Raw genomic sequence first — 26,780 nt, forward strand, 5'->3', positions numbered from 1 at the left:
CCCGTTTGAAAAGTAAAAGCACCATGAACTCTATATTAAGTTAGCTTTACTAAATCCAGGCTAAACTTTTTTCTTTATCAAGGTAACGTTACTCTGGATTTTGTATGACTGCTTTAATCAATTTAGAGTTCAAAGTGCGTTTAGGTACTTTTCAAAGGGATAAATCATTGTTAAGAGTTTGATATTTCTTAATGATCAATCATTAAGATAAATACGTTTCTAAATTAGGCAGAAAATTACCTCAGGGAGATAGAAAATTAAATGACTGTTGCCCTCCATGCTGCACAACTTGGACTCAGCGTTTGGAAATATTCTTAAAATGTTAATAAACCGTAGTAACGTTAGAAGTAGCTCAACCTGTAATAATGACTTGGTTATAACTTGCCCCAAAGGTGCAGAAAAATGCAACAAAATAGATACATAATTTTTATGCAATTATGCACCAATGGTGCAAAAAAATCCAACAAAGTAGATCAATAATTTTTATGCAATATTGCACCAATGGTACAGATAAATTAAACAAAATAGATCAATAATTATTATTCATCGAGGACAGTCCAAACATTGGGCATCACTGGTACAGAATTACCTACCAACAATCAACGATAATTTTGAAAAATTTATGTCAAAATTGTCTGATAACATCCGCCGACTAGTATGCATTATTGGTGCGCTATGCATCAAGTCTCCCAATTCTTTCGCATCAATTGGTGTTTCCAATTGTCAGATACCAACGATGCTATTAATTTATGAAAAAATTGACCAGGGACACATTAATTAGCATCAATTGATGCAAAAAGGTCGTTAACATACAGACGGACGGACGGACGGACAGGAGGAATTCAATAGCTCTCGTGCTACGCAGGGTGAGCTAATAACGTTATTTCAATGAGGGTCGAGTAGGAATTTATTCTGCTGGTCGCTTTTATGTAAATGTGGGGCAATGAACTTTAGCAGTGCCTTTTTATTTAATGGACAAAAATAACTACTAAAAACTGCATGCCCTGTTATGTATCATCCTGAACTAGAAATAGAAAAAGGGTTTAATGCAGAGGAGGGCCGATTTCCGGTAAGCTGTAATAAATATAACCTATGTATTAATGCTAATATGTATGTACTATACAATCTTAAAAATAGTATCATTTGAAAAGTAAGTAGGTATATATACTCCAGATACTATTTATAGTAAGAAAAAGTACTAAGTCCGGAGTAATGTTAACAGATAAGATAAAGAGTACAAATTTTACTGCAAAATTTACTTTGGATTTTGTACGGTGTACTTAATATAAAATTCAGAGTACTTTTTAAAAAGGTAACATTATTTTTAAGAGTGAAGCGTCCCCAATGAATGGAGTTTGGGATGAATGAATGAACGTTTTATTAAGTTATTAACCGTGTGACGTTTTGCTCCAGAATTCTACAGAGTTATAAAATTTCACATGTTTTCTTTTCACAAGATGTACATACATATGTAGCTAAAAAATTCCAAGGGTGTTTTTCGTAAATTTTCTCGCCATTTAACCAAATCTTAATATTTTTTGAAAGCTTTTGTAGCACCTTAATAAGCACAATGTGTAAATCAGCGACAATTAAAAAACCGGACCTCTGCAAGATTTTGGCCATAATTCAAAGAGCAAACTCATATGCGGGAACTATGTACATGTTACAATTTATTACGAAATATAAAGTTAAATTGTACATTTAAAATAAATTTAATCAAGATTTTAAAACTACTTAATTTTAAACTTTTATCACCTGGTTTCCTATTCCATTTGAGTTTAGTACTTATTTAGTAATTATTTATCTAGATATTTACTAGTTTGCAACCAGGGCCACTACTCATGAAATGACGTAAAAAACGCAGGATTATCTAACGGACACATATTGGGATCGCTATTTGGATCCAGATAATCCCGAAGCATGAGGCACGCCGTTTTCTCAGCGGCAAGTTGCGTGGGAGCATTCGGATTTCCGTTCGTCGAAGTTGGAAGAACGCTGGCATCAACGACGCGTAATCGTGAGACTCCACGCACCCTGTAAAAGACAATTTTGCAAATATGTACAAATTATCAATAGTGTTCGAATTTTTAACTAACTTTAATTCCGAGTCGACCACGGCGAGTGGATCATCTCTTCTGCCCATTACACAAGTTCCCGACATATGAAACGATGTGCTTGATGTCTGCATGATGTAGCACTTCCAGTAGTCGTCCGAGTCAAAAGGATAAAATTTACAGGCCTCTGGAACTTCGGGTTTATACCTCAAATCCAACGGTTGAAATGCTCCGGTTTTGCTAATACTGAAAACCAGGCGAATGCCTAACGTTGACCAGAATGTTAGCAACTGTCACATTTTGTTACAATCAATTTTGTAAAATACGACCCACCCTCGAGGAGAACATCGATATCAGTGGGATCCGTAAATATCCCCAAGTCAAGGCTGACCAATTTCTCATCGTCCACTTCCCCCGCAGCATACGCTTCTGTATTCAGAAAGACACACCCTCGTGATTTTGGTCTCCCAAATTCTACGCGCATCCTGATCTGCAATACAATCCAAATAATCATTAAGGGAACTCAAGAAGAATTTGCATACCTAGTCCCACACGTGAACAAATAAAGGATAATGTTTATGAAACAATTTTACTTCAGAAATAATTTGCTAACTTTCGTATCTCCTGTTTGATTCGCTATAAATAAAACCTCGTAGTAGAAAGTGTTCCACCTGGGACATGCAGTTCGCACCCAGTTCAAGAATGTCAGCTTTAAGCTTACTTTCCAATTCTTTTGAAAGCTAAAAGCTAGGAGTTGGCAGTAGATTACTGTCACAATATAAAACTGTGTCCAGCTTTGCTCTAATATACATAACTCTACCTATTTAAATATCCAGCTCTATGGTAAACATACCTGGGTTGCATTTATCGCAAGTCCGGCTAGATCATTCATTTGAAAAAACAAATGATAATCAGGCCAATTCCCTTCATTGTCTCGTTTCGCACGAGACGAGACGATAAACGCTTGATGCACATTTTCCGTGCTAAACGCTCCCGTTTTTATAGGAGCTTGGAACTTGATAAGTTCATCTTGCATGCCAGATTCTGTGAAGAATGGATAAAGGGTTTGGGCGGCGGAGGGGTTTTGAATCTGAAATTTGAAATGTATGTCGGCATGATCCAGGAGATTTTGGCCCACTCCGGGGAGATCTTGGACGATTGGGATCTATGTGAATAGATTTAAGCACACTCTTAAAAATAATGTTACCCTTTTCTAAATTAAATGCAGTCTCAATTCCAAATTATGAGAACAATTTATGGTTTATCAAGTTAACGTTACTGTCAACTGTGGATTTATCGTGGTATCGTTTACGTAATTTAAGATTAACTTTGTTAATTTAGTCTTGAAAGGGGTAACATTATTTTTAAACGTGTTTTATATTTAAGCTTTAGACAATTTGACGGTTTAAAATAAATATTTACATTGGCGGCGCGGAGAGTTTGTGAAGGGCCGATGCCGGATTTCATGAGCATTATTGGCGAAAGTATGGCTCCCGCAGAAACGATAACTTCTTTCGAAGCGTGAGCAATTTGTGGAATTCCGTGTCGCAAATATGTTACACCGTACGCGACTTTGTTTTCATCAATTAGAATCTTACGCAGTTTAAAATCAAATTCGTTGTTAAATAAGATTATGCATAATTAGAATCTATGGAATGTATACCTTTTGAACTTGAGAATATCGCAGCACTCTCAAATTAGGCCTGGTCTTTTCAACCCCTTGAATAAAAGCGGTGTAGGAACTAGCACGTAAAGAATTCTTAGTCGATAACATCACTGGGGAGAAGGCTGAGGTTATATTTCAAAAATTGCAGAATTTCATAAAACAATTCCAAAAATTTGAAAATTATGGAAGCCAAATAAATATTCACCCTCAATCTGGAACGCGTTTGTATCTGCCGTCTGAAATCCTAATTCCCTGCCGGCCGCTAGCCAAAGTCCAAGCGTTGGTCCGTGCGACGTAGTAACAGAAATGGGTCCATTCGTACCGTAAAAATCTAATTGTATGTTATTGCTTACTTTTTTATTTCTTTGCCAAAAATCTAGGGAACGTCCGCATACTACGTCATCAAAAAGGTGGGTAATTGGTTTTGAGTAGCCTGTCTTACTCGTATTGAGTTTAACATGAGTAGGGAAGTGGTGAGCGGGTGGTTTAAAAATCCGCGTTTTTTTATGACGTAATGTACATATGGACGTTCCCAGAGTGAAAAGTTTTTAACAACCTCTTTGATCTTCATTGATTAAAAGTCCACTAAAACTTTCAAGTCTTTTAAAATGGTGGATAACATTTAGATAACTCCAACTCGGGTCTTGCGTAATGCTTGCAAATTGATCGTAGTCGTGTGGAGAGCCACGATTGTAGTAATTGTTGTTATGCGATCCCGAGCCGCCCATCATTCTCCCATGTGTGATGTTTAACACCTAATAAATAAATCGAAAACAAAATTAACCAAGTTCAGAAAGGATGAAAAAATTTCTAAAATTTTTGAGCACCCCGCCATTTTCCAATGAAAAGTGTTGCTGTTTGGACTGGAATTGGTAATTGATAGCAGGATCGATAATAAATTGATTTGTCCAGACGAAAGTATTCACAGCGGGAGGTGGATTTCCGCCCGTTTCTAGCAGTAAAACCCTGAAATATTGGGAGAGCCTGCCCGCGAGAAGGCATCCCGCTGCACCAGCGCCTACTGTAAATTAGAGTACTAAAATGCAGGCATATGTCTGGTTGTTGGAATATATAATAAGATTACGGATTACATTATAGGATTATTTATTGGATTACATTTTCGGAGTTTCTACTATTTGTGCTTAAAAGCTGGAAATCTTTCATATGTTCAAACTAGGATTTGTAAGTTTGGATGTTATCTAATTTTTAAATGTTTTAATCATATTTTGAGAAGCAATTATGTGTTTTTAGTTGCTACAACGCACCATTTTCTGTAATTCGAAAATAATCCGTAGTCTATAATCCAAGATATATTTCAAACTTCAGCCGACCAAGCAAATTAATCTCAATCCCGTAATCCCAACAAAATTTTAATGAATTAATCCGTAATCCATCGAAGCTTTTGGGATTACGCATCCTTGTTGTCACCAATTTCTCCTCCTAATCCAAAGTATACAGTTGCTCTTACCGATTATAAAGTCGTACGTTTGTATCCTTGGGAGACTCATGTCTGGTTCCAGCTCCGCCAGAGTCATGTCCAAGTCGTCTTTCCGATATTGCTCGACATATTGCTTTATCATTAACGAAATCGAAGTCAGCACAAAGAGAGAAAGGTTACCCATGATTATTACTGGCAACCAAATTAATACGTAAACTTGAACAAGACAAGGTTAGGTCAAGGGTAACTGAAGACTTCCCTTGGCCTACGTATGTATGTATTTATACCGCTCGTGTCAAACAGATTGTCCTGAAATTTGGTCAACGTGTTTGGTAATTCTGGCGTGTTCTACACCTGAGGAAAATAACACCTTATTTATATAAAACCTACGGAAATACATATTCATGTCTAGTAAACAGAGAGCGGATATGTATTTATTTTCGACTTTTCCATTTTATTTCCAACCAACATGCAATAGCAAAACTTTGTAGACGTGGGCCGCTACTCTTGTCGATAGCAAATTGAAAATATTTTTTGAATATTTCCGATATATGTATAAATGTATAGAAATATTTCTCCATTATGTGAAAACTGAGTAAATATTATGAATATTAAAAAAATATGTAAGTATGTACACATATTTCAAAGGCTTGAGCCAATTTTTTGTTCAAAGAAATTAAATCTGAACATAAAACTCCAGACAATTAATTAAAATTCTTTTTTTTTGTGGATGCATATTTAGATACATACCTATATGTGTGTGTTCCATAAATATTTTGGCATTTTTCATGCATAGGTATGAAATACACATTTCCGGACTTTTCGTAAATATATATCCGCTCTCTGATAATTGTGTAAATGGCGTACAATACTTATAATGCGTATATTTTTTACGAAATTTGTAAGCATATGTATAGTTACATAAAAGTTTCATTGTAGTTACGTAAAAGTATTGCATCTTTAAATATGCCCACCCACCCCATATAAAATGAGCTACTTGTCTGTTAAGAACTTACGTAATATGTGGATTTGTGTATTTAAGTAATTAAATGCCACCTAATTTGTAATTCCTAATTGTCACAAGGTACCCAGTGCACCTTGTGAATGGAGAATTAAATTAGAAACAATACATACTTATGTACCACACTACATATTTAACTGTCGAGGTCGTCGTACGGATTTAGTACTTTAGACATACAAGGAAAAAAATTGGTGCATGCGAATATCGATATTTATATTATATATTATCCGGATCCCGTAAGAGCAGACAAATGTGCAAGGTATTTGTTTGCTTCCAATTGGTTTGACATAATGAGATTAGTGAGGCCATTCGTGAGTGAACCTCCATGTCAAATCTTACGGGAAGCAAAGAAACCCACTGCACATTTGTCTGCTCGCTGTGCTGCTGGTCCGAATAATAACTTACATATATCAGTGAAAATATCCACGTTCACTGTTAAAAATCTGGTGGGTATAGTCACGCTGGTAGATATTGATTTCTCGATATTAAAGCTGTTACCGCTTGGTACTAAAATTATACCGATCCATAAAAAATTTGCTCCGATACTGTAAAACTTTAATACCAAGCTGTTACACGGTATTACAGATAAATACCACTTTGGTGGAGTCATTCATATATGAATACCACTTGGTATTATTTTAATACTGGATTTCTAAGAGTGTGCAGATAGAATTTTCTGATTTCTGTGCGATGCCAAAGGGGAAGACCAAACAAAGGTTTCCTATTGGTCAATTTTACTCTTAATGTCGCACATATATGCATCCTTCAAGGTCTCCTTTAATATTTGAGCGTCAACGGTTTCCCATGTCATTACTTGACGTCCTCCAAAAAAGTGCGATGAGGTGAATAACTTCTGATATAAGGTCATTGCACTAAATAATTTTTGATTAATTGTTTGATGTTATTTCGGATTGTGAAAAACTGATCAGTTAAGCTGATATTGCCATTATTGTTGGCATGCATGCATCTAGAGTGATTTCTTGGCGGAATATCTACAATTGAAATGGATTCGTCACGACCATTTTAGACGTTAATTAGAGTAAGGCGACATATGCACAACGGAAACGATGTGGCAGTTGTGTTACATATTTAATTTAATTTATTTCGTTGGAAACGGTTTATTATCACTATGCACACATATGCTGAAAAAGGACAAAATTAGTCAGAATCTGCTTAAAACCTCTCTGTTTATTAATTAAAATAATCAGTCCCATAAAACGGGTAGTTTTTAATTTTGTGTATGTATGTACATATAATCTTCGTAAGCTCAAGTGGGCCCATTCACAACAAACTTACATATTTCGTATTGAAATACATACATGTATAGTGAAATCTAGAGAGCATGCTCAGTTATGACAGAAAAATTTCTCATCGTTTTCTACAAAAAAAAGTTTTGCCAAATTTTAGAAAATATAATAAAAATTCGTAAATTATTGAAATCCTCACTGCATAAATAAATAAATACAATAAAAGTATTACAACTGAACTATTAAGTCGGAAATGCTTGGAAGGTTATTACATTACACACTTATTTAAATACATTTTAACATTTCTAAAGTATGAACTCGAAAATGACTAACCAACTCGCGAGAAGTGAATAATTTCTTCCCACAAAAGTAACATCCATACCTCGGCGCATCATGACGTATTGTATGTACGGCCAAATATTGTTTCGAGTGGCTTTTGTACTCGCATTTGTCGCAGGAATGGACCAGTTCTTTATTCGTGGCATGCCTCGCCTCCACGTGACCCTTCAAGTTTGATGACTTGGAAAATCTCTTGTCACACAATGTACACGGATAATTCTTCTGATTTTCATGCACAACTCGGATGTGGAGACGTAGCCCTTCCTTGCTGATGAAGGTCTGAGGACAGACGTGACATTGCAGCACTTTTCGGGCGGATTTTTCCAAATGCGTCTTCTGTAAAATTAATATACCAATGGGTAGTTTTTCACCTATTGATTAGAAAATATTTAAGCGCGATGGAATTTCTGCCCGCCAAAAACACGTCCCTATTTGATTAACCTTGCGAAATTCAAGTCCAATCCATCACGCTAAAATATTTTCCAGTCAATATTTTTTCTCACAATATGCGCACATATGTATTTACCTCGTGACCCTTCATGGTTCCCCTGTGGGCGAAACTCTTCCCACAAGTGGCACAATTGTACGGCTTCTCCGTCGTGTGAGTGGGAATGTGTTGCTCAAGTTCAGGCCTAGTTTTGAAGTCCTTTCCGCAAAGCTTGCACGAATGACGGACCGCATTTTCGGCGTGTTCAATTCTCACGTGATGCAAAAGACTACGGATGTGCTGGTAAGTTTTCTCACATCCGGGAAATGTGCAAAGGAAGCGATGTGCTTCGCTCGCGCTGTGAAAGGAGTCAATATGTCGCCGTAAATTCGCAGGGGTGGATAACTCTCGGTGACAAGTGTCACAACTTGGTCGTTTCCGATTGCTGTGAAGTCTCCTCAGGTGAGCAGATAAGTTGCGTCTGTTTTTAAAAACTTTGTTACAAACCTAGATAATACAGAAGTGGGAAAATATGGATTTTCAAATTAAATGAATTCAGCTTTTCAAGTATCTACACCTCGCACCTCACATTTGACGTTAGCATCGGGAGCGTTCATTACCAGGTGGTCAGTCAACTCGTAATTACTTTTAAACGCTTTTGAGCCCTTTGAACAATCCCACTTCTTGTCTGGCTTTAGATCCATATTTCTCTGTTGAGTTTGCAGACTTTTATTCGTAAAAGACTGGTGTCCTTAAACGAGTTCAATTTATTGTCCGTAAGAGAAAATTCACTACTATTCACACATTAGTTTTGTCAACAATTCACACATTTTAAAAGCATCCACCTGCATGAAACGCTGTTCCAGGAATTTTTAACAATGGCAATATTGATTATGTAAATATGTAAATTGTTTACAATTTAATTATTAATTTACCGCACTGTGGTAACCGCAGTGTCAATGTAAAAAACAACGCGTACGTACTTAATTGTCAGATGGGGTGTAAAATTACAGGAAATTTCAATCGCTTTGACGCTGGGTAAGTGTTTCTGTTCGTTTGCAACGGTTTATATGAGGCGTAAAATATAAATATTTATCTAACGAATGTATGTACTTATGTAGGTGTTAGGTAAGGACTGTTGAATTTTTAACTTAATTAAACAAAGTTATTTGAAATTATTAATTGGCTTAGTATGAGAAAATTATATAGATGCTTAAAGTTCGGATGGCAGCGAGTTACTTGGTGCCAGTTCGTGGTTTAATGTGAACACGACTGGAATTGAGAAGGGTCGAAAATGGTTGAAGTACTTCAACTGTCTACTTAGACAGTTTATCGTAGTCGTGGTGGAACGGATTGAAAATAAAATTCCTGGAAATTCCTCCCAAATTTTGTGTGATTTTGTGATCGAATTTATGCTTATGCCAGTAATATCAAATAGGAAATAAATATTTATTTATGCACCTTGTGTTATTACACATTTGCCTAAAATTTCGAAATATTTAAGTAATGGAGATTGTGTTTTATTTTCATTTATTTGTTATTCGTTTGTTTTACTTTTGAGAAACTTTAGCAGAATTTGTATTTGTCATAATTGCGGAAATAATAAAACTTGCACTTAAACACGTTACGCTCGCTAGGAATGGAAAATGGAAAATCTGTAACATACCTATACATAGTTTCGAAATCTCTTTAGTCCATTTTTTCAAGTGCATTATATGTAAAATAAATAGCACGCCGTGATTGAATCTTTGAACCCGTTGGCGAAACTCTATCCAAAATTCAAAATAGATGGCAGGATTTATGTATGATCCGCACAGGATGGTTGGCTATTTTTATCCAGGAATTTGTCAAGTTTTCACTCGTTGTTATGGTCGATAAAACGCAACCTTTTCCACACGAACCCAACATTAACATGTTTATTCGATTTACTTCTACGTGCTCTATTACTCTTAAACAACACATTAGCAATAAATAATTAAGCAATCATACACGGTAAGAAACTAAATATTTACATATCTACTTACAATACAATAAGTGTAACATTTCTATTTCCAATCAATCTTATTTAAATATTCTAATTTCTAAAAAATGGAATTGTCCAAGTTGTGTGGCTTCATTCGTAAGTAGTGGAAAAGATGATGCTGTAACTATAAATTATGACAAGCTATTATTGAAATTAGTGAGAATATTGAACCATTTATGCTATCAAGATACCTTTGCCTGGATATAACCACCTCCCTTATGGAAATTCATATGCGGGTAACGGGTACCCGACCCGTTACCCGCGGCAACCCTACTAAATACCCATACCAAAGGGAGGGCGGCCTGTTGGATACGAATTTGACCTTGAATAACCCCGGAACGGTTTGTCGTAGCGGGTCAAAATTTTGAACAGACGAGCATGTTATCCTCAGATAGTTGTGTGTAAAATTTCAGCCTTCTACTTTGAAAAATGCCTGCCCCACATCCCCCAGAAGCTGAGACAGTTATTTCGAATAGTTCCAGAAAAAATCTCGCCCGTGTTTGCAAAAAATTTTATTTGAATATTCTGTTGAGGAATAGAAGTGAGCTATTGGTGACAATTGACGAAGAACTATTTTCCCTACAAGTTACTAATTGGGTTCGAAGAGCTTACTACACGACAAATGCCGAAAAAATTCAAGAAATTTGGTGCTTTTCAGTGAGGAGAACTTTTTTAAACAGTTGATGGTCGTGGGTGCAATGTCCTGTCGTGGTGTCCTCCCACTTATCAAAGTCCCCCAAAAAGTGAAGGAATCTTCGAAGTATTATGTGGACCTTGTACTGAAACCACTTTTAGAATACAATTTTCCTAATTTGCACGGTAAAATAATAATTAAGGTGATTTTTCATCATGACGGAGCGTCCTCCCAGACGGCAAAGTTGACCCAAGATTATGCAAATGACCTTGCACCTAGATTGGGGATAAAAATCATTTCGAATAGTGAAATACCTATACAATCCCCTGATATAAGTCAAATCGACTTGTTTGAGTTCGGATAGATGAAAACAAAATCTTTCTGTGGGGACCGAATTTTGTAGACGGAGTTTGGAAAAAGTTGAAATGAGTGTCTAAACTTCTGGGGGCTGTGGGGGAGGCATTTTTGAAAGTAGAGAGTTGAATTTTTGCACACAACTATCTGAGGATAACATGCTCTTCTGTTCAAAATTTTGACCCGCTACGACAAACCGTTCCGGGGTTATTCAAGGCCAAATTCGTATCCACCAGGCTGCCCTCCCTTTGGTATTTACATATCTACTTACAATACAAGTGTTTTACGTGTACAACTCACAAGGGACACTCACGACCTGTCGTTTGAGTCCAGGGTACCCACTATGTTTTTCAGAATCTACTAGGACCCCAGATGAAGGATTCATTCATATTTCCGTGTAAAACTCATATTTGGCGCCATGGCGTGGCGCCAAATTCGCCAAATTTGCATGTTTTTATTTTTGAAACCGCCATAACTTTTGAAAACCTGTACGGATTTTCAAAATTTTTGGCAAAAATCATGACAAGGAGTTCAACTTTCGTATCCAATGAAATTTTTTCCAAAATTATCACTTTTAACTTTTCGCAAAATTTCGTAATTTTCTTATAAATGGGGGTTCGTCGAAAAAATGCTAAAAATATTTCAAAAATTAGAAATTTTTTATTTTTATTTTTTTCTCAAAAATTTCGACTTTTGTGATCATTTTAAGTATAAAATTTTGAAAATCCGACATAAACTGCAAAAGTTATGGGGGTTTGAAACTGGTCGAAAATGCAAATTTTGAAGTTTGGCGCCACGCCATGGCGCCAAATATGAGTTTTACACGGAAATATGAATGAATCCTTCATCTGGGGTCCTAGTAGATTCTGAAAAACATAGTGGGTACCCTGGACTCAAACGACAGGTCGTGAGTGTCCCTTGTCAGATCGGGTTGGGACTAATTTTATTTTGTTCACCACAAAAAATAATCGTACCCGTATTTTTTCATTTTTCCTAATGCGCTAATTTGAGCGCGAGGCGCGAATTTTAAAACATTTTTCAGCCAAAACCTCGCTTTTTAAAAATTATGTAAATTTTCGAATTTTAGCGTGAATCCAAAAATTCAAAAACATGTCTCTTCAGAATGACTTACTTGACTTATAAAAAATCCAAACGCATTATTTTTTGAAAAATTCAAAATTTGAAAGAATTTACAATTTTAATGAATTTCAAAAGCTGGCAAAAAATTTTGAAATTTATATTTCGAGACAATTGGATTTTTCATAAGTTAGGTAAGTCATTTCGAAGAGACATGTTTTCGAATATTTGGATTCGCGCTAAAATTCGAAAATTTACAGAATTTTTAAAAAGCGAGGTTTTGGCTGAAAAATGTTTTAAAATTCGCGCCTCGCGCTCAAATTAGGGCATTAAGAAAAATGAAAAAATACGGGTATGCTTATTTTTTGTGGTGAACAAAATAAAATTAGTCCCAACCCGATCTGACTTGTACACGTAAAAGACTTGCATTGTTAGTTCAAAATTCATTTGTTGTTATATAAATATAGCATTGCTGGAAACATTCCACGTTAATTAATGCTACCAAAATGTGTGAATCGTGGCTTGCCACCAAATTGTATGAATATTTATTACGAATTTTTTTCACAGACACCAAATTAAAGGCGTTTAAGCACATCAATTTTTGGAGAAACTACGTAAATTAAATACACTCAGCCAAAACGGAATCCACATGGATCTGATTCCAGGAAAGGAATGGGAATGTGCAAAGTGCTCAAAAACTTTTGATACTTTTGACGTATTGGCCAGACACGTGGTCACGCACGATCCCAATGCCACGCTGAAGTGTGAGGTGAGGGTGTAAATTTGCAAAAGTGAAAAATAATTTTGCAGCCCAAATTTTCCCATTTTTGTCTTCTTGTCTAGGTTTGCAGCAAAATTTGCAAAATAGACGCGGCTTATCATGACAGGTGTGGAGAATTCACACCAAACGGCAACGACCAAGTTGTCCCACTTGTCACGGCTTGTTTTAAGACTCCACCGCTTTACGCAGACACACCGAAGCCTTCCACGGAACAAAGAATATACAGTCAATGGAACAAGTATTGGCAACACCCACACAAGCTAAATAAAATTGCCTATAACTTTGGCATGCATTATCAAATTAGCATGCAAATTTGTACGCAATTAGCAAATCTAATGTAGTTTTCGATTATAATCATGTTTTATTGATTAAAATTGGATAAACACAGTTTTTAAATAATTTGTTGGAAAATATGTAAAATTAACCCGCAAAAAGTATTGGCACCCTATAACTTATAAAATCATAAATCAAAGAATCGCCAATTTTATTACGTCACACTGCTTCTAATGTTACGCGGCACCTCCCCTCGACGCAATAAGAGCATAAATAGGCCGTTGAATTGATTCGACAAGGTTCTTTATAACGTTTTTTTATATGGTTGGCCACACTTGTTTCGAACTTTTGACAAGCTCGTTTTTCATCGAGTGGTTTCCCACCGGTCTCTCTTTTCGCAGCCCAAATAATCAGAATGACATCAGGAGACTGTGCAGCCAACGAAAGAAGCTTAACCTTTTCGGTCTCCAAAAACTTGCATCCTTAATTGGGGTAGCTGTTTTGGGTCACTGCATTTTTGGAATATAAAATTCCTCCCCAGATCAGGTTTTTATCAAATAATTTCAAATTATCGTTTGGAATGATTAATTAGACCTCCCTGGTCATGATTTTATCGATAATGACCAGGTAAACACGCCGCCACCTAGTCATTTAACCCCAAACCATAATCGATCCTCCTATCTGTTAAACTGCCATACGAACGTTTTCGTATTTCTGAGCCTTTTATGGCATCCGCCAGACTTGAACCAATTAATGAGCTCCGAATAAGTAAAATATGCCTATGTCGTACCAGTAGATTTTATTTCATTCATTGGAAGTCAATTGAGGCTTATATTTAGCCCATCCCAATTTATTGAGGTGGTTCGCTTTGGGGACTCTCTCGTCGGTCGGGCTACTGGAGCCTGAAACCCCAAGGCATAATTTTTTAGTGAACATCAAAATTGAATGATATGTTTGCCCACAGTTAGTACTGCAATTCAACATGGATTTGGGGGCTAAAATCTTCCGATCTCGAGTGAGTATCATTGAGTTTTGGTTTTCCGTGCATGCAGACGTTTACACAGGAGCAGATTGAGAGTTAACATTGCGGTAGATTGAGGAAAACTCGATATTGCTCATCGGTCTCTATAAAATCTGGGGGTGGTCCCAGACCCAATAAAGTATATATATTCTGAATCCTCCCACCAAGACCTTTCCAACGATACCCCACTTATGGGGTTATGTGAGACTTTGCCTGGTGACCTTTTTCGTTTGTGCGAAAAACTTGTTGACCTTGGAAAAATTTAAGAATCCTTAACGAATCTGATAGTACAAGTCAGTCTGATCAGTTTTTATCAAATGTGAAGAAAATCTATCGGGGATTGTTGAAATGCGGGCTATTTAAAAAATGGTGATGGATGAGCCAACTTTGTAACTTGACCTCATGTCATTTTGAGGTCAAGGAGTACGGGTAGGGCCTAGCGCTTCAGGATGACCCAAAAGCATACCGCGGGGATTGTCCATGCGAAGTTTGACCGCTGTGGGCCTACTGGTTGCTTCACAATCGAGGGAGAAAGTTGTCAAGTTTTGTCGAAAAAGGCAGTGCTTTCCCCCATACCATTAGACGGACGAGGACGTGGAAATTTTAAAAACTGTCTAAATCGAATAGTTCGGACCCGCTGAGCAGGTTTTTGAGATAAAACAGCAGAAAATAAAATATGACCTTTTTTACCGGCGATAGCTGATGGAAATCGTCGGTTAAGAAAATTGTGTCGAGTAACTAATTTAGCCACATGTTGCCAATACTTTTTGCAGGTTCGTACCTGACTAGTTAGGGTCAAAATTTGGATTGCGTTATGTTTACTAGGTTTAAATCGGAAACACGATTATAATCGAACACTACATTAGATTTATCAAATGTGTTCAAAGTTTCACGCTAATTTGATAACGCATGCCAAAGTTATAACCAATTTTATTTAGCTTGCGTGGGTGTTGCCAATACTTTTTCCATTGACTGTATACAGTGAACAACCCCTTTTGTCATGTAGATTTCTCGGCTGTGAGAAAACCTTCTTGAATAAACGCCAACTTACGAGACACGTAAAAGCTGAACATGCCGATATTCCGGTCCGATTTCCGTGTACACTTTGCGGGAAAGACTTCAAAACTAGGACTTGCCTTGACCAACACATTCTCACTCACACGACGGAGAAACGGTAGAATTGTACCACCTGTGGGAGGGGTTTTACCCAGAGGCCACACCTGAGACGTCACGAGGTAGATAAGCATCTTGTATAATAAGCTTGAAAAATAACCAACGTGCGTATTAATCTTACAGACAACGCATTTGAAAAAATTTCGCTATCACGTCTGCCCACAGGCCTTCTTAAGTTTGAACTATTTACAAAGCCACATCCGAGTTGTGCATGGAAATCAGAGGGATTATCCGTGCACATTTTGTGATAAGAGTTTCTCAGCCGCAGGAAGTTTGAAGCGTCACGTGGAGACGAAACATGCGACGAATGAGGAGCTGATCCATTCCTGCGACAAATGCGAGTACAAGAGCCACTCGAAATACTATTTGGCTAATCATAAAAGAAATCACAATGCTGGGAGGTATGGATTCTACTTTTGTGGGAAGAAATTTATCGCTTTTTACGTGTTGGTCGAGCATTATCGAAGGCATACTCTAGAATAATTAAAATAGTGAATATATATCTGAATAATTTACGAATCTTTTTTTTACTAAATTATTACCATGTAGCAAAACTTTTGGTGGAAAACCGTAAGATTTTAATTACAAAGTTATGTAGTAACTGGACATTTATTAGATTAGCAGATCGCTAGAATATTTCACAAACGAAATAAATTTATGCGGACCGAAGTATCGTTATTTCGAACAAAAATACTTGCTAGGCAAAATTTCCTGATGAAAGGTCAAAGTGGACTGTATTTCTGAAAATTTCTTTATTTAAATTTATTAACATGTACACAATTTCAAAAATTTGTTGAGAAGTAGAAGTAGGACATATTTAATTTTTAAATATTTATTTAAGTAAACTTTATTTTTTTAATATGAACTTGGCTTACGCAAATAAAAATATACACTTATTATAAACTTTTATATGCTAAATTGTGTAACAACCAGGGAATTGGAAATAAATATTTATTTCAGACGCAGACTGTATGTATATACAGTATAGGCGGGAAGTCTTTCCACCCTTATAATTTTTTCATTTAACGCGTTATATTTCTCGAGAAGCTTGAGGAAATGAACTGCAATTTTGCACAAGTACTTATCATGATGCAAGGTTTTCGGAACCATACTTTGGATAACGGCGTGGCACAGGAAACGACAGGGTGAAATTATATACAAAATTCCGACTGGAAAAAGTCTTTCCACCCAGACTAAAGTTTAATGTAACATTCATTTTAAATTTTTGTTTGTTATGTAATATTAAAATTATCATTTGAAATGTTCACCCAGGTCCTCTAGGAAGGCAATAATACCTTTAGGGGTCAACACAAAAATTAAGATTGTGTATGAGGTGTCTAAATTCTCCAATTCAAATTTAACGGCGTCCCCTAGTCCATTCGGGTTTGATAGTTTTTGCTACGAAATTTTAGGCTTCATAATTGACAACAAATGTTCATTAGCATTCCGTCCGGTGAGTTTAGAGTACAATCCAACAATTAAATCTTGTTTGTTGTAAATCTACTTCTCAAAAACTTTGATCTATGCTTAAATTCACCATTCTGTTTGAAATAAAATTGTCACCACGCGGTAATTTCTCGCGTCACCATCAAATTCGAACCCCTAATCTCGCAACGGCAGTTTAGGTCCTTGATTCCTTTGATTATCTCAAAATTTCCGATGCCCTTCTACGACGTTCACGCCCATACGTTTCGGTTTTCACCCCCATGCTTAACGGTTTATTTACGGTACTTAGTTTTGTCTGTATCTCCTGGTCACCTCCTTATCCGAGTGACCCGATCTGAACCAAACAAGTTGGTCTTGGTCTAGTCGCTCCATGTTGTACATTTCCAGTCTTGAATGTATCGATTTCGATACTTTTTAGCCAATTTCATAACCTTGATCATATGGGCCTAGGAAATAAATTTTTTTCCGCACTGCTGGGTCTTTAAATCCAACTTATTCTACCCAATTCTTTACATAGTCCGACCATAAGTTCCCGTGAATGCATTTCCGGTGATAAAGCCCAAAGTATTAGAGCTATCTGATAGAAATTTTTGTGGATGAACAAGGTATTAATCTTGTTTAGAAATCATAACTTCGTTTTCACAATTTCCTCCACGGGCTTGTACACAAGACATAAGTCGTGGCGAAAACTGCTCGATCGCGGCACGCACGGATTTCCTGGGAAAAGCGCCAGATCTTCAGTAAGTGCGACCTCAGCCCTTCCACACTTGGGTGAAATTTAGAGCATACTTGTACCTATAATTTGACCACCAGTCATAATTTAGGGGATTAAGGTCTGCAGATACTGAGCACGGAACTGAGCACTGAGCTACGGATGAAAAAAAGTCATGAAAATTCGTCTGAAGCCAGTTTTGGACAATTTTGCACCTTGCGCATGAGCAGATTCTTGTTGAAAGGTCCAATGGCGATTTTCGGAGGGTCCAGGGTTCAGGTTATTAACGTTTGTCTCTAGGACACTCTGAAAATAATTCTTGGCTTCAACTTGTACCCTTTGCGGTAAAAAACAGAGATTTCATTTCTCCAGCCAACTTGCTCCCATGCACACCACGGTGATGACTTCGTATTGACTTCCGCATACTTAAACGGATGTCAGACTTCTGTACAACAAATATCTGGCCTTTTTTTCTATTAAATTTTTTGCCAACGGTGAAAAGTCTGAAATACTTTTGGCACGAAAATTGGCGCGTACCACGATCGACCTGTGGCCGCCACGAGTTATGTCTTGTCTAATTGCCCGTGGACGAAATCTTGACAAAGAAGTTATGATTTCTAAACAATATTAATACCTTGTTAATCCATAAAAATTTCGAACAGATAGCTCTAATACTTTAGGATTTATTACCGGAAATGCATTCACGAGAACTTATGACCCCACTATGTACAGTTCGCACAGAAATTTGAAGGTCGTAGTTTTCCTTCGTTTCCAGTTAGTTTTTGGTGCTGCAGCCGAGTTTTTAGCTGAATTGAGGAGAGGATGGCGTGATCGATCCTTGGGTCCGTCATGCTTGGCGGTCCATAAGCTAGGAATTTCGCCGCCGTACCAATTTTTTTGTACTTTTGGACTATTCTGCCAACTGTCTACTTCATAACGAGTAGCTTATCATAAATTGTTTAGTATCGAAACCCCTCCTCACGAAATTTTACGACATCTTGCCCAAGATCTGTGACTAGGCGATTTACTCTCATTATGAGCTAATATTAATAACAATCAATAATTTGAACATTATACAAACGTTATTTTTCAAATAATGATATATCCCCTACTGGGTGAAGAACAATTTTCATGAATCTTTTTAAGAATTACACAAAAACAACGAAAATGTCAAAAGGTGGAAAGACTTTTTTCCAGTCGGAATTTTGTATATAATTTCACCCTGTCGTTTCCTGTGCCACGCCGTTAACTAAAGTATGGTTCCGAAAACCTTGCATCATGATAAGTAATTGTGCGAAATTGCAGTTCATTTCCTCAAGCTTCTCGAGAAATATAACGCTTTAAGTAAAAAAAATTATGTGGGTGGAAAGCCTTCCCGCCTATACTGTATGTATAAGGTCACATATCTTACTCGTGTCAAACTTATGCTTAACCTAAGCAAATTTGTAACAAAAATATTATGGTTGTTTACGAAAAGGTTTTGCTAGAATAAAATTATATAAATACCAAAAACCCCACCAACGCTTAATTTGGCCAGTTTTTGGTACTATCAAAGTGATATACATATGTAAACAATTTCATATTATCACTAAATTGTGACATACCGTAAAGACTCTATTTATAGCCGGGTCTTGAGCCCTAATTATGACATTCCTTTAATGTCCGTTTTTAGATGCTTCAAGTTATGCATAACCGAAAAAAAATTTACCCCGGTCTCTAATTATACCCGGTTTGAAATTGTAGTCGGATTTGTGTCGGCTTTAGACCCGGCTATAAATAGAGTCTTTACGGTATGTATATATGCTCATATTCCATTTAGCTATTAGTCGAGTTCTTGATATGCCCATTACGTTCATAAGTATTTAAACTTTTCCAGAGTATGAATCCGAAAATGTTGGACCAACTCTTGAAAAGTGACGAATTTCTTCCCACAAAAGTAACATCCATGCTTCGCTGAGCTGTGACGGATTATATGAGCGGTGAAATTGTGCTTCGAGTGGCTCCTGTACTCGCACCTGTTACAAGAATGGATCAGCTCTTTGTTCTCAGCATGTCTCGTCTCCACGTGGCGCTTCAAGTAAAATGGCTTGGAGAATCTTTTACCACAAATAGAGCACGGATAATTCCTCTGGTTTCCATGCCCAACTCGGATGTGGTATTGTAGACCATCCTTAGTTATGAAGGTCTGAAGACAGAGGTGACACTTTGACACGTCTCGGGCAGATTTTTCTACAGTCAATGGAAAAAGTATTGGCAACCCCCACGCCAGCTAAATAAAATTGGCTGTAGCCATGGAATGCATTATACAATTGGCACGAAAATTTGTACGCATTTAGCAAATATAATGTAGTTTTCGATTATAATCATGTTTTATTGATTAAAATTAGATTAACACAGTTTTTAAACAATTTGTTGGAAAATGTGCAAAATTAACCCGCAAGAAGTATTGGCAACCCTTAACTTAAAAAATTATAAATCAATAAAACGCAAATTTTATTGCGACAAACTGCTTCTAGTAATACATATCACCTCCCCTCGACACAATAAGAGCAGAAATACGCATTGTAATTGATTGGAAAAATCTTTTTATAACGCTTTTTAACATGTCTGCCTAATCTTCGTTTGAAATTTTGTCCAGCTCGTTTTTTGACGAGTGGTTTTCCATCAGTCTCTCCTTTCTCAACCCAGACAATCAGATTCACATCGGTAGACTGTGCAACCAACGAGAGAAGCTTAACCTCGTAGATCCCCAAAAACTTGCATTGCTAATTTGGCTACATGTTTGGGGTCACTGCATTTTTGGAACATTAAATTCCTTCCTAGGTCAGGTTTTTGCAAAATAATTTCAAATTATCGCTTGGAATGATTATTTAGACCTCATTGGTCATAACTTCATCGATAATTACCAGCTAACTACGCAACGACCTAGTCATTCAACCCCAAACCATAATCGATCCTATTCCGAGCTTGACTCCCAGACGGCAGCATTCATATTTGAGGGCCTCATTTTGCATCCTCCAAACTCTAACCATCGAACCCGCACCGAATAAGTTAAATTTACTTATGTGAGACCACTAGACCCTTCTTCATCCGTTGGAAGTCTATTTAGGGTGGTATTTAGCTGATTTAAATACCTTGAGTTGGTTCGTTTCGGGGGCCTTCTCTTCTATGGGGCTACTGGACCCTAAAACCCCTTGGTAGGATTTTTGATTGATCACCATATTGTATGAAATATTGACTCCACAGTTGGTTCTCAAATTCTAATTGGTTTTGGATGTTGAAATCTTCCGATTTCAAGTAATTTGTTGCTTGATTCATCATTTGCCTTTGGGCGAAGGTGACTTTTTTCTTCCGCAACCATGGAAAAGCAGAAACTAAAATTGCCATTTTATATTTCTTGGCTACATTTCCAATAGTAAATATGAAAAAGTATGTTTTCCATTGATTTTTAGATATCCAGGTTTTTTTTTGCGAAAAATAAATGAATATTTCTTGCCGCGCCAAATATAACTCGTTTGGTGTCGCCATTTTGGTTCCAGACAACACAACTGCTGACTTAAAATGTAGCTATCGTCATATTTTGTCACCTAATTAACTTACCGTAATGAAATGGGGTAGGTGATTAGGAATATTGTTCCACGTAATTAATTTGGCCACATGTTGCCAATACTTTTTGCGGGTTAATTTTGCAAATTTTTCAACAAATTATTTAAAAACTGTGTTAATCTAATTTTAATCAATAAAACATGATTATAATCGAAAACTACATTATATTTGCTAAATGCGAACATATTTTCACGCCAATTGTATAATGCACTCCAAGGCTACAGCCAATTTTATTTAGCTGGCGTGGGGGTTGCCAATACTTTTTCCATTGACTGTAAATTCGTATTCTGTAAAATATGAATTCAAATTTATTATTTTTCACCTAGCTTTTCTCACAATGTGCTTATTAACCTGGTGCCGTTGAATGCTTCCCATTCGGGCGAAATTCCTCCCACAAGTGGCACAATTGTACGGCTTCTCCGTCGTGTGGGTGGGAATGTGTTGCTTAAGGTGACCCCTAGTTTTGAAGTCCTTGTCGCAAAGCGTGCACTGGATTCGGACTGCATTCTCGCTGTGGTCAATTTTCACATGTCCCCAAAGAGTATTATTTTTGTATGTTTTCTCACATCCGGGAAATCGACATGGGACGCGAGGTCGATTCATTATGCTGTGGATGGCTTCAATATGTTTCCGTATAGTGACGAAGTCAAAAAACACCCGGTGACAAGTATTTACGCTTCCAATATCCGTGCGAATATGGGGCGACTCTAATTTTGCAACTTATGCTGCAAACCTAAGTAAAACAGAAATGGCAAATGTGGGTTGTGAAATCATTTCGTTTAACTTTTGCAAATTTGCACGCTACACTCACCCCACACTTGGCATCGGGGTCCTGCGTGCCACGACAACACGTACAAAATTGATGTTCTTACATATCTATATGGCACTTGAATTCACACAATATTTAAACAACTTATACAAGGATTCATGAACGCGAAATATATTTCCAGCAATATTTAGCGATAATAATATTTATTATATGTAACTACAAAAGATCAATTTTGTACTATTAAGTCTATTCATTTGCTTAAGTGTGTTAAATATCGTGTGTCGTACTGTGTCTCGTGTAGGATTGCTTACAATTGTGTAGTCATTACTTATGCAACCGGTGCTATGGATTGAACACGTAAAGTTTATGTTGGGGCTGGTGGTGCGAAAAAGGTTGCGTTTTCTAACAGTTAACACTGCAACGAGTGAAACTTGACAAGTTCCTGGATAAAAATAACCAACCATCCCTTCGTTCCTTAATTTTTAGGCAAGCGCATATATGTAGAGTTATATATAATAATATAGATACGTGTAGGGCTTCCAAATCCCGGACAATTGTTTAAATCCCGGGAATCTCGGTTTTAGGCCTGCAAAATCCCGGGATTTTTCCCAGATTTAAATATTACCTAATAACCTGAAATTAGTCATATTGGGTTATCCAAAAAGGTACATGGCTGTGAAAAGTATGAACAAGACATCACATGAGCATAAGTTACATGCTTCCTTCGCATATCAATAAAGTTTGCGAAATCTTCTAGCAATAGAAGAGCACTTTTAGTTACTAAGCTAATTTCTCATTGGTTGGCTAAATTTCTCAAATTATTGATAGATATACCTATCACTAATTAACATATTAGTATTTTCGCTATTCGAAATTATGAACTCGAAAATGTCTAACCAACTCGGAAAAAACGAAGAATTTCTTTCCACAGAAGTAACATCCATGCCTCGCTGCATTGTGGCGTATTCTGTGATTAGCCAAATTATGTTCCGCGTGAGTCCTGTATTATCGCAGGAATGAACCAGCTCTTTATCTGTGTCATGTATTGCCTCCACGTGCACCTTTAAATTTGTAGAGTTGCAAAATATCTTGTCACAAAATGAGCATGGATAATTCCTCCGATTTTCATGCACAACTCGGATGTGGCGTTGTAGAGTAATCTTGCTTACGAATGTTTGAGGACAGACCTGACACTTTATCACGTCTCGCGTAGATTTTTCTAAATGCGTCATCTGTAAAATGAATATTCACATAGGCAACTTTTCACTTAGGATTTATCTTCACCTCGTTTTTTTCACCTTGATTTCCCATACGTTTATTTACCTGGTGAAGTTTCATGTTTGTTCTGTGGGCGAAGCTCTTCCCACAAGTGGAACAATTATACGGCTTCTCGGTCGTGTGAGTGGGAATGTGGCTTCCAAGTTCTGCCCTCGTTTTAAACTCTTTCCCGCAAAGTATGCATGGAAATCGGACCGGATTTTGGGCATGTTCAGTTCTCACGTGTTGCGAAATGTGTCGTTCGTTTTGGTAGGTTTTCTCACAGCCGGGGTACGTGCATGAAAAACGTGGTCGTTCCTTTGTGCCGTGGATGGCCTCAATATGTCGCCGTAAAGTTGTAATAGTGGCAAACACTTGGTGACAAGTGTCACAACTTGGCTGCTTCCGATTGGAGTGAAATCTCGACAAGTGGTAGGATAATGCGAGTCTGTTTTTGGAAATTATGCCGCAAATCTGTATAGGACAGAAGTTGACAAATGTGGATTGTAAGATTAAGTAGTTTCACTTTTGCAAATTTATTTATGCACACGCTCACCTCACATTTGACTTTGACGTCGGGATCGTGCGTGACGACGTGTCTGGTCAATGCGCTGTTGGCTTTAAATCTTTTTGAGCACTTTGAGCATTCCCATTTCTTTCCTGGCTTCATATCCATGTGGGTCAATGTTTGGTAAGCTTGTTGGCTTATGTATCTTCTCAAAAACTTGATGTTTGGTTAAGCAAATTTATTTTTGTATATATCTGAAAGTAAAAATTATTCAAAAAGTGCGAATTATAAAACAATGAGAACAATTTTTGCCAAGAATTCACGCATTATGAAAGCATGAACGAACATGAGACATTTCCAGGTAGTTTTACAGATATTTATTACGATAAGAAATGAATTTTAGTGAGTTATTAAGCACACAGAGATAAAATTTCGTTTTTTACCATGTGTTGTGTAGAATTGCTTAATTATTACTTACACATGTACCTAGATATGCAAGTGTTGTGAGAACGTGTGAAGTTAATACTGGTGTGAAAAGAGGTTGCGTTTGCTAACCACAGGAATGAGTGAAGACTTGACAAATTTCTGTATAAAAATAAAAATAATCAGGCCTTCACCCCTGAGGACCATACATACCGTTAATCCAAGGATTGCATACTCTATGTCGCCACGAGGTTACCACGTGACTAAATATGTACATACGTACATATGGTGGAAAATTATCACTATTTGAGAATGGATGGGGGTCAAACATATCTAGATAATTAATTTGACAAGTTTTGACTCATCCTCAGTCATGTGTGTGAATATCAACCCTCTTTGGGTTTCAACACCTTTCACCGAAAATATCATCGTGGAGTGGACATCAGAGTTGACCGCTGTAGCCTGCATCGACCCTACATATTCGAGTACTATACAGTCGAAATGAAGCGTGCAAAATTTACACAAGGTAGAGTAAAATTGAGGATGACCCAAGAATTGGGTAAAATTTGTTTCTTTTAATCTTAATTTTTTACTTAACCATAAGATAATTTTACACAACTTTATTGAGAGTCTAGAGTAATTTTCCAGGAAATGTTGCGGGGAAATCTTGTTGCGGGACAATAAATATGTATGTTCTTATTGATTGGACCAATATTGGGTCAAGATTTTTCGGCAACATATATAATTAGTTTCCCAAGTTTGGGTCGTTATTTTTATCCAAAACTCACGGAATTTTCAGCCATTAGTTCATTTATTCGGTTGCATGCCTCGTAGTTGTGGTTGACCTATGTACATACGCAGTCTAAAATAACACAACGCAAGTTTAAATCAAGCACACTAATTTCTAATAATTAATTAATTACTAAAGTCATACGTATTTAAAATTGATTTTTGTTATAAATCGGAAATATGTAGTGGATTTCTGCGCTTCAGTTCTCATTAAACAAAATTTCCCAAACTCATAATTACTTTCGCAAGGTTTGATTTGTAAGTATGTAAATCCAACCCATTTTTAACCTGCCCGTACATAGTACCGATTCTCACAAACAGTGAGAATCTTACCAATACAATACAAGTGTCCAGACCAGGTGGATTTCCAGTCAGGGAAGAAGTGGGAATGTTCCAAATGCTCTAAAACGTTCAAATACAAGTCCAACCTCAACAATCACGGCATCACGCACGATCCCGACGCCAAGGTCAAATGTCAGGTGGGATGATGATTTTAATATTGTACTCGATCTTGCCAATTTAATTCTATAAATGTGTACTTCATTAGATTTGCGGGAAAGTTTCCTAAAACCGAATCGCCCTAGCTGTTCACGTGTTAAACTATCACACCAACCGGGAGCGACCCAGTTGTGACACTTGTCACCGGGTGTTTGCCAATTCGAGTAATTTTCGAGAACACATAGGCGCCATCCATAGCACGAAGGAACGACCTCGTTTCCCATGTAGGTTTACTGGCTGTGAGAAAAAAGCGCGATGTTGTAAAACACGCAAAAATTGAACACGTCAAAAATCCGGTCCTATTTCCATTTACGCTTTGCGGAAAGGACTTCAAAACGAGGAGACAAGTTGAGCAACGCATTTCTACCCACACGACAGAGAAGCTGTACAATGGTGCCAGTTGTGGGAAAAGTTTCGGCCAAAGTAGACGTATGTATGAAACGTCACGAGGTAAATTAACATGTTATGGGAAAAGATACAAAGGTGGAAAATTACCAATTCATTTTGCAGATGACACGCGGAAAAATCTGACCGAGACACCGTGTCACGTCCGTCCTCAGACCTTCTTAAGTGGAGTTGCCCTACGACGCCACATCCATGAAAATTACACCAATCATCCTTGCGCATTTTGTGGGAAGAGATTCACGATAGCATCAAATTTCAAATGTCACGTGGAAGCGAGACATGCCACGAATAAAGAGCTGCAGATCCATTCCTGCGACAAATGCGAGTACAGGAGCCACGCTAATGTCAATTTTTCCGATCACAGAAGGCGGCAACATGCAACGAAGCAGGAATGCTACTTCTGTGGGAAGAAATTCCTTTTTTTCTAATTGGTCAGACATTGCCGAATTCATGTAATTGGCATGATGCCAATTACGTTTATACGTATTTTGCTATTGATATGCCAATGGCATACACGTCAATAATTTCTAATTTTTACGAAGTAGGTTTGTGGCATTTGGCAAAACGTGTTTTGTAGAAAGCTATGGGAGTTTAGTTACAAATTTTCTTAGTAACTGGATACGTATTTACTCAAGAATATTAATAATATTTATTTTCGCCTATCATAAACGCTTACGTAAAACTGACAAGTATTGTTGTGAGATTTTGAGCGCAAGGAAATGTTCAATAATCTCGATCTTCGCAAAAGATATCAACCAGCCATTTGCCCACCGGGCATATTTATACAAGTAATTGTACTTAATTAAGTTAACATTTCAGCAGTTTTATGTTAATAAATT

At 37.1% G+C, this 26,780-nt stretch overlaps 2 protein-coding genes and 1 long non-coding RNA gene across 6 annotated transcripts; 1 reads left to right on the forward strand and 2 right to left on the reverse strand.

The window, feature by feature from the left end:
* Positions 1 to 1,296: 1,296 nt before the first annotated feature.
* LOC110857391 (oxygen-dependent choline dehydrogenase) lies at positions 1,297 to 5,471 on the reverse strand. Its single transcript, XM_035857882.1, has 10 exons — positions 5,189 to 5,471; positions 4,548 to 4,741; positions 4,277 to 4,475; positions 3,926 to 4,114; positions 3,718 to 3,842; positions 3,477 to 3,647; positions 2,908 to 3,219; positions 2,388 to 2,544; positions 2,097 to 2,319; positions 1,297 to 2,034 (listed from the first exon to the last, which is right to left on the reverse strand). Exons 1-10 carry the CDS (start codon positions 5,340 to 5,342, stop codon positions 1,836 to 1,838), a joined length of 1,923 nt encoding a protein of 640 aa, XP_035713775.1. The 5' UTR covers positions 5,343 to 5,471; the 3' UTR covers positions 1,297 to 1,835.
* Positions 5,472 to 7,347: 1,876 nt separating this feature from the next.
* LOC110857392 (oocyte zinc finger protein XlCOF26) lies at positions 7,348 to 9,482 on the reverse strand. Of its 3 annotated transcripts, none has more exons than XM_035857576.1 (3): positions 8,782 to 9,482; positions 8,292 to 8,699; positions 7,348 to 8,101 (listed from the first exon to the last, which is right to left on the reverse strand). In XM_035857576.1, exons 1-3 carry the CDS (start codon positions 8,794 to 8,796, stop codon positions 7,712 to 7,714), a joined length of 813 nt encoding a protein of 270 aa, XP_035713469.1. In that variant the 5' UTR covers positions 8,797 to 9,482; the 3' UTR covers positions 7,348 to 7,711. The 3 variants fall into 3 exon arrangements, with proteins under 3 accessions (XP_035713469.1, XP_035713470.1, XP_021961681.1); XM_035857577.1 differs by having other exon boundaries at positions 8,292 to 8,673; positions 8,777 to 9,482; XM_022105989.2 differs by having other exon boundaries at positions 8,777 to 9,481.
* A 604-nt stretch (positions 9,483 to 10,086) lies between these two features.
* Positions 10,087 to 15,789, forward strand: LOC110857103. Of its 2 annotated transcripts, XR_004836519.1 has the most exons (5): positions 10,087 to 10,184; positions 12,848 to 13,049; positions 13,124 to 13,299; positions 15,362 to 15,590; positions 15,652 to 15,789. It is a non-coding gene; the product is annotated as an uncharacterized LOC110857103 (long non-coding RNA). The 2 variants fall into 2 exon arrangements; XR_002548630.2 differs by lacking the exons at positions 15,362 to 15,590; positions 15,652 to 15,789 and having other exon boundaries at positions 13,124 to 13,399.
* The last annotated feature ends 10,991 nt before the right edge of the window (positions 15,790 to 26,780 follow it).

This window comes from Folsomia candida, unplaced genomic scaffold (genome assembly GCF_002217175.1).
Source record: "Folsomia candida strain VU population unplaced genomic scaffold, ASM221717v1 Fcan01_Sc018, whole genome shotgun sequence".
Lineage (NCBI taxonomy): Eukaryota > Metazoa > Arthropoda > Collembola > Entomobryomorpha > Isotomidae > Folsomia > Folsomia candida.

What these genes read in the sequence shown, in the direction of transcription:
- LOC110857391 (XM_035857882.1), bottom strand. Translation starts at nt 5,342, where the DNA reads ATGGGTAACCTTTCTCTCTTTGTGCTGACTTCGATTTCGTTAATGATA. An exon ending in AAACTCTCCGCGCCGCCAAT is followed by an intron (nt 3,220 to 3,476) that starts GTAAATATTTAT and finishes CTATTCACATAG; the next exon opens with ATCCCAATCGTCCAAGATCT. An exon ending in TATCGATGTTCTCCTCGAGG is followed by an intron (nt 2,320 to 2,387) that starts GTGGGTCGTATT and finishes GGTCAACGTTAG; the next exon opens with GCATTCGCCTGGTTTTCAGT.
- LOC110857392 (XM_022105989.2), bottom strand. Translation starts at nt 8,896, where the DNA reads ATGGATCTAAAGCCAGACAAGAAGTGGGATTGTTCAAAGGGCTCAAAA. An exon ending in ATGCTAACGTCAAATGTGAG is followed by an intron (nt 8,700 to 8,776) that starts GTGCGAGGTGTA and finishes TGTATTATCTAG; the next exon opens with GTTTGTAACAAAGTTTTTAA. An exon ending in GAACCATGAAGGGTCACGAG is followed by an intron (nt 8,102 to 8,291) that starts GTAAATACATAT and finishes TTAATTTTACAG; the next exon opens with AAGACGCATTTGGAAAAATC.